We start from the raw sequence: 7,247 nt of genomic DNA, 5'->3' as shown, positions 1-7,247 counted from the left end.
TCACCCACACACGCACACGCACACACACACACACATACACACACACACACACACCATACCATACCCACGCTCATACTCACACCCACTATTCTGATTGCGTCTGCAGTCTCCAACAGCTCGGCGAGCCAGACGCCTGTGCCCACCCCGGGGCGGGACCCAGTGGGGCGCTGTGTTAGGGGACAGTTCCTCTGCCATAAACCCCCCATCTGCGTCCCGGAGTGGCAGCACTGTGACGGACACCCCCACTGTCAGGACGGCTCGGACGAGGCCAGCTGTCGTAAGTGTGCTCACATGCGCGTGCCTACACACACACACGCACACACACTCACACGTGTGTGTGTGTGTGTGTGTGTGTGTGTGTGTATAGTGAATAATACACTACACTACACATCACTCGCTTTCTTTTTTGAGTGCTAATAGCTCCCCCTTGTGGAGAATGTTTCACTTCCTCTCCTAGGCGACTGAGCAAGTTACAAGCTTGGTCTGTGAGGCCAAGAAAGTAAGAAAGAAAGCTTGATCTCATTTGCAAGTTCTCTCTCTCTCTCTCTCTCTCTCTCTCTCTCTCTCTGTGTGTGTGAAGCCACACAAGTGCCACTGGCCTGTGTGAATGGGACGCTGTGCTCTGATGGCGAGGTGTGTGTGTCATACAGTGAGAGGTGCGATGGCTTCTTGGACTGTTCAGACCACAGCGACGAGGACAACTGCACAGGTGAGGGGCTCCTGGAAACAGCGCCACGTTACACTCCGTCCACCAAAAACGTGCTGACCGCTCCGAAAAAGCTGCACCAAGTCTACCGTGCCAGGTCTTCAACCCCAGCATCCTTAAACCTGCCTCTCTTCTTCCCCTTCAGCTGACTCGCTGGTTTATAAAGTCCAGAACCTGCAGTGGCGCGCAGACTTCTCCGGTGCCGTCACACTCACCTGGTCCCGGCCCAAAAACATGCCACCGTCTTCCTGCTCCTTCCTCATCCACTACAGGTAGTGCTCCTCCCCCGGGAGCCCGGTCCTGTACTCAAAGCCACCAGCACTGACAGTGGAGAACCCTGGGAAACGCTTCAGTCTTTAAAGCTTTGGCCAGATCTACAGTCCTTTTGCCAAAAGCCATTGTGAAGACTCAAGCTGTGCTCCAGATAAACAGGTTGGACTCAGGGATCAGGGTCGCCATCGCCTCAGTGTGTGTGTGTGTGTGTGTGTGTGTGTGTGTGTGTGGTGTTGACTGCTCCAGGCTGGTGGGGTCTCAGCAGTGGACCACCATGGACACTCACAGTAATAAGAGCAGCTACAACCTGACAGTGCTGCAGCCGGACTCCACCTACCAGGTGAAGGTGGTGACACAGTGTCTCAGTAGACAACACAAGACCAACGAGGTGCTGACACTCCGGACACCCGAGGGCTGTGAGTCGCAGGCACGTACACACGCACCCCAGGCGTGGACACAAGCATGCCTTTTTAATGCTTTTTCTGTGTGTGTGTGTGTGTGTGTGTGTGTGTGTGTGTGTGTGTGTGTGTGGCGGGGGGCAGTGCCGGACCCTCCGCAGTCCCTCCAGTTGAGCTGTGGTAACTCTGAGGATGGTATGGTTCTGTGTTCCTGGAGCCCCCCAGATCACGCCCACGGCCTTGTCAGACAGTACATCGTGAGTCCAAGTGTTCCGCCTCCTTTCCTGCTAAACGAATCAACTGGCTCCTTCAACTTAACTCTGTGTGTGTGTGTGTGTGTGTGGTGTGTGTGTGGTGTGTGTGTGTGTGTGTGTGTGGTGTGTGTGTGTGTGGTGTGTGTGTGGTGTGTGTGTGTGTGTGTGTGTGTGTGGTGTGTGTGTGTGTGTGTGTGGTGTGTGTGTGTGTGTGTGGTGTGTGTGTGGTGTGTGTGTGTGTGTGTGTGTAGGTGGAGTACAGTGAGAGAGGCAGTTCCGAGTGGTTTTCCCAGCCCAGTACCAGCACCAGTGCGGAGGTTAAGAGCCTGCAGCCTAGCACCCTCTACAGGTTCAGGGTGAGCATCTTCCCTCGTTACCAGGGCTCCGCCCCTTCCCTCCATCCAGCAGACACACACTCACTGCTCTGAACTGTGCTCTCCTCCCAGGTAGCTGCGGTGACCAGTAGAGGAGTGGGCAACTGGACTGAGATCAAATCCATCATCCCACAGAGAGGTAAATCACCTCCTCCCCCTGGTGGCCACCTGTAGGTATTTCATACTGTGAACTGTGATGTAATCAGATCTTTACTGCTGTCAGCTCTGGCTCCTCCTGTTACAAAGATCACCAGCATCACAGAAGACTCGGTGACCATGTCAATCAGCACTGATTACAAGGTAAACGCTTTTGTGTTTGTGTGCGACTGGCATAGTGGTGATCGTAATCCCTGAATTGAGGCGATCGTAATCCCTGCCTCTGCTGTAAACCAGACTAAGCACTACGTGGTGGTGCTCTCGTGGGTCTTCGACAAGCACGTGAAGGAGAGCTGGAATTACAACGTGTCAGGCACCCTTACAGGTATGCCCCCCCCCCCCCCCCCCCCACTTCATTCTGCCTTGAGGGTAACACGCATGTATAGTGACTCTTTCCTCGTGTGGGGCAGCCACCAATCTGACAGCGGGCACGCAGTACGAGGTGGCCGTGTGGGCTCACACCGCGGACGGAGACAGTCCCACCACCCAGACCCACCTTCAGACCGGGGGCCACCAGCCCATCCAACCCCTGCTGAAGGCCCGAGCCCTTAACCAGACTGCCGTGGACTGCAGCTGGACAGGGCCTGATGCACAGGTAGCAACCCTGCTCCTCTCTCTCTCTCTCTCTCTCTCTCCCTCCATCTCTCTCTCTCTGCTTCTCCCTCCTCCTCTCTCTCCCTCTCTCACGCCTTACATCTACACACACGTGCGTGCACAAAGAACCCAATAATATATTGCATGACCAGGATTGTATATGATGGCTTCATCACATAGGTCGTAGTTCTGAATGAAGTCGTGATGTAAGAAAAGCAGTTACATGATGTTTGTGCATGTGTGTGTGTGTGTGTGTGGGTGTGTGAAGGTGTATGGCATCTTCTACGCCACCTCATTCCTGGATCTGTACCGGCGGCCCTGCACTGTGAACACCAGCAGCACGAGCCTCACCGTTACCGTGGAGAGTGACGAGCAGTACCTCTTTCTTGTACGCGAGCGCCCTCCTCTTACCCCTTCTGCCGGCTTAGACAGGTTTGAATGAGAATGCCGTGCGCTCTGGTGTGCTCACGCTCACTGCTTTGCAGGTGCGGGTGATCACGCCCTACCTGGGCCCACCATCCGAGTCAGCCGTGGTGAAGATGATCCCCAATGAGAGACTGCCCCCCCGCAACTTGCACAAGGTTCAAGTGGACAAGACACAGGCCACGTTAAAATGGCAGCCACCATATGACTCTCCAGGCTCTCCTTTGGTAAGACACACACACACATGCATACACGCACACACACGCACACACACACACACACACACACAGATGTGATTGGTTGGCTGCCTTGGTCCAGTAAATCCCGCTGAGGGAGCGATTATATGTGGGGGCTCTTCACTGACACTGACATTGAACCATAATTGTGTTGTTCGGCACGTAGCGTAGCTCATAACCATGTGCACGTATGCAGACGTATGTTGTGCACGTGAGAGACGTGGTGCGGAAGACGGACCGTGATTACAAACTGAGCACCCAGAGCAACACGGTGGAGTACAACCTGAAAGACCTGGAGCCCGGCGGACGCTACGTCGTAACTGTCCGCATGCGCAACATGAGCAAGGAGGCCACCTACACCCTTAACACAGGTACCCAACACAGGCCCCAACATTTATATGACCCCAACACAGTCCCCAATGCCCACGTGATCCCAACACTGCCTTAACACTCTTAGAGATCAACGCAGGCACCAACATTTGTTCTCCACAAGTCAGCTGAAAATTATTTGAATGTAAAGCTGACAGAAATGTGGATAGATGCAAAAATGTTAGTGTTCCAGTAGCACAAACTTCCTCTCTCAGTTCCTCTGACGGCCCCTGAGGCGCTGAAGATCATTACCGAGCATGACCACGTTTTCCTCTTCTGGAAGAGCCTCGCAGTCAAGGAGCGGAGCTTCAACGAGAGTAGGGTGAGGGCCCCCACCTCCACACACACGCCCACCCACACCTCCACCCTGTGCACCGCTAACCATGTCCTTCCGTGCGGTCCACAGGGCTACGAGGTCTTCATGTACGACAGCGTGAGTAACTCCAGCCTGGGGCTGGGGAACACCACGGAGACGTTCTTTCGCATCAGTAACCTGCTGGTGGGCCACAACTACACGTTCTCGGTGCGCGCACGCTGCCTCGTGAACGGACAGCTGTGCGGAGACGCTGCTGTGCTGCGCTACGACGAGCTGGCCACAGGGGCCGGAGGTACGCGTCTCAGACACTGTGCTCGTGTGCAGCGCGAAACTGCTGTAATTCATTTGTTTAAAACCCATCCTATCCTCTCAATTTTGCAAAGGCTTTTACCGGCTGTTCTGGGCTTTGGAATCAAGAACTAAATGTTTCAGCGCAGTCTGCCTTTATTAACCCATCAGGAAACTTCTCTAGATGGAAGTGTTCCTCCCTGACTGCGAAATACTGTGTGCGCATGGAACACAAGGCAGATGGTGTAAGCATGCTGGCCTTTAAGAACGGGGCTTTGTAGACGGGTTTGGAGGGGAAAGGGGTTGCACACCGTCAACTCAGTTACAGCAGACTGCTGGTAAACAGCGCTGAGCATTGAGCAGTAATTGTCTGTTCGCGCTGGTGCGTGCGGCGTATCCCGCGGTGATGGCTGTGCCGGTCGTCCGCAGGTCCCGGCGAGGACGCGGCACGCTCGGCCCGATCAGGAGACACGGCGGCGGTGGTGGTTCCGGTCCTGTTCCTGCTGCTGCTGGCCGTGTGCGGCGGCCTGGCGTTCTTGTTCGCGCACCACCGCCGCCTGCAGCGCAGTTTCACCGCCTTCGCCAACAGCCACTACAACTCGCGCCTCGGCTCCGCCGTCTTCTCCTCAGGAGATGAACTGGGTAAGAGCAAGACGTCTCCCCTCGGTCCCGCCTCTAGCCCCGCCCCTAGCCCCGCCCCTCGGCGATTGGCCACAGCCCCCTGCCCTCCTCAGCCTCGCACGTTTGTTTCTTGCATAGACTGACTTTTAACTGACAGGTCTTTTTTTTTTTTTTTTTTTGCTTTTTTAAGCACATTGATGCAAGTCACACAAATACTATTACCTGCCAAAGAGCGTCTTTACAGACAAGCTGTCAGAGATTCTTTGAGCCTTTGACAACTCCACGAGCCGTATTTTTCTTCTTCCTTGTTTCAGGTGACGAGGACGAGGACGCCCCCATGATCAGTGGCTTTTCAGATGATGTTCCCATGGTGATAGCATAGTGGGGCCACTCTTTTCTTTCCACCTGATCACTCTATTCTCCTCTCTTTCTTTTTGTCTCTATTCATCTCACGTAAGTTTTCACACATCAGCCCCGCCCCAACCCCCAAATATGCTGATTTCAGGATAATGAAGAGGAATAGAGAAAACAGAGCAAAAGAGATATTTTTTAAATCCAAGATGCACTTTTCTGGATGCGCAATAACTTATTTTTTTATATATAATAATATACCATTTGTGGGTGAGAAACTTTATAGGTGAAGAGATGAAAACAAACCCAAATGAAAGCAAGCTGTGAAGAGGTTTGTCGGCTGGGCAGGTGGCCGAGGACGGTGCCCAGACACACCTGAGAGTCGCAGACGTACCTGTGCCAGGACGCTCCAGAGCAAAGGAAAGAAAAACTGAAACAAGTTTTTTAAAAAAGTACAAATTAAAAAATGGACAAGTGAACATTGGTTTAGAAAGGGCAGGAATGGTACTTGGGCTCTCGACAGTGAATTGCACAGAATGTGATTGTTATATATTCTTTTGTTGTCTCCGTCAGTAGAGCTATATTGGCCTGTAGTAGTTTATCAATATGTCCGATGTTATTTCTGTCCTTCCCTTTTATTTTTACATTTTTGCTCCACATATCGCTTTAGAACCTGTAAAGGTGTAGTCCTCTGCTTGTGGAAAATGTGAACTCTCCAGTTTGTTTTAGGGTGCGGTCATGTTTCCATCATTTACCTGCTGCAGTGCAACATTTCCTGGAAGGTGTTTAGGAATGGCTTGCTTATTCTTATCGTGCTCTCCTGCGCACGGGCAGCGTCATGGCCATCAGAGCGCATCTCCTACATCTCTACATCACACTGATTTCTTTTACCGTTGTTTATTTGAACTGAGATCTCGTCAGTAATGGTGACAACACACACCGCACACACCATTCACTGTCATCGTCAGTCCTTTGATGCTCTCAGGGAACAGTGTGTGTGTGTGTGTGTGTGTGTGTGTGTGTGCGTGCGCGGCAGCGGGACATTGCATTAGCAGCATGTGTGCGGGACAGCGTGCATCTCTGAGGCAGTGGTGCAGTACATTGGCGTTCTTTAAAACCTGTCCCTGTGCCCATCAGTCAAGAACTGTTAGCGTCTGGTACCGAGGGCAGTGATGTGGAAGCGCACAGGTCTCAGTACTGCTCCAGCTTTTCAGGATTCTTCATGAATGTATTTTTTTTTTTTACATATATATATATATATATATATATATATATATATATATATATATATATATATATATATATATATATATATATATATATATATATATATTTTTTTTTTTTTTTTTTTTTTTTTGGTGGGGGGGTGTCTTTTTGTGTTGGAGATGTTGTTGAAATGAAATGAGGTCACACTGATGGTACGACTCTCCTCCGTGCATGTGAGTGTATTTTCTCTATTCTCTATGCCTCCTGGTTCTAAATGGAGACCGGTCCAGTGGGTCAGACTTGGCTCACTTACCCCAGCACCACCATCCTGCCTGCAATTCTATATCTCCAGTAATTCTCAAGTAACCTTGGCTTCGGCAACGACATCACGCTTCAGCTATGACCTGTGCTTGTCTCCACGTCTGAGCTGGGCCAGAAAGCTAGCAATGTGACGTCCTTTCTAAAGACACCTGATTTTGGGCCATTGTTTTTTTGTTATCACCTTGGACAGGACTGGTAGCACTGACATTAGTTTCCAATGATATTGTTTGTCTGGAACCTGTGGATGTGTGTGAAGCAGTTGGATGTGGCCAAATTCACTGAAGAATCAGACGAGGTGAAATCTGCAAAAAGATGGGTGTTGTTGCCATTTTTTCCTGTTTTTTTCTTTCCTGTTTTGTTT

The 7,247-nt window shown here is 51.4% G+C and overlaps 1 protein-coding gene across 2 annotated transcripts in view; it reads left to right on the top strand.

Annotated features, from left to right (window-relative positions):
- Positions 1-6,566, top strand: part of sorl1 (sortilin-related receptor, L(DLR class) A repeats containing) — a 38,250-nt gene extending 31,684 nt beyond the window's left edge. For both annotated transcript variants that reach the window (XM_081699869.1, XM_035534142.2), the window contains exons 32-48: positions 107-277; positions 581-709; positions 852-978; positions 1,226-1,395; positions 1,522-1,634; positions 1,883-1,987; positions 2,078-2,144; positions 2,229-2,305; positions 2,399-2,486; positions 2,572-2,756; positions 3,024-3,143; positions 3,241-3,405; positions 3,611-3,785; positions 3,999-4,105; positions 4,190-4,391; positions 4,817-5,029; positions 5,323-6,566. In XM_081699869.1, coding sequence (XP_081555995.1) covers positions 107-277; positions 581-709; positions 852-978; positions 1,226-1,395; positions 1,522-1,634; positions 1,883-1,987; positions 2,078-2,144; positions 2,229-2,305; positions 2,399-2,486; positions 2,572-2,756; positions 3,024-3,143; positions 3,241-3,405; positions 3,611-3,785; positions 3,999-4,105; positions 4,190-4,391; positions 4,817-5,029; positions 5,323-5,390 — 2,282 coding nt within the window. In that variant the 3' untranslated portion in view covers positions 5,391-6,566. The remainder of the gene's footprint in view (positions 1-106; positions 278-580; positions 710-851; positions 979-1,225; positions 1,396-1,521; positions 1,635-1,882; positions 1,988-2,077; positions 2,145-2,228; positions 2,306-2,398; positions 2,487-2,571; positions 2,757-3,023; positions 3,144-3,240; positions 3,406-3,610; positions 3,786-3,998; positions 4,106-4,189; positions 4,392-4,816; positions 5,030-5,322) is intronic.
- The last annotated feature ends 681 nt before the right edge of the window (positions 6,567-7,247 follow it).

Source organism: Electrophorus electricus, chromosome 17 (genome assembly GCF_041902795.1).
Source record: "Electrophorus electricus isolate QZ-2024a chromosome 17, ASM4190279v1, whole genome shotgun sequence".
NCBI lineage: Eukaryota > Metazoa > Chordata > Actinopteri > Gymnotiformes > Gymnotidae > Electrophorus > Electrophorus electricus.
The sequence above is the reverse complement of the archived record's forward strand: the minus strand, read 5'-3'. Positions and strand labels throughout refer to the sequence as shown.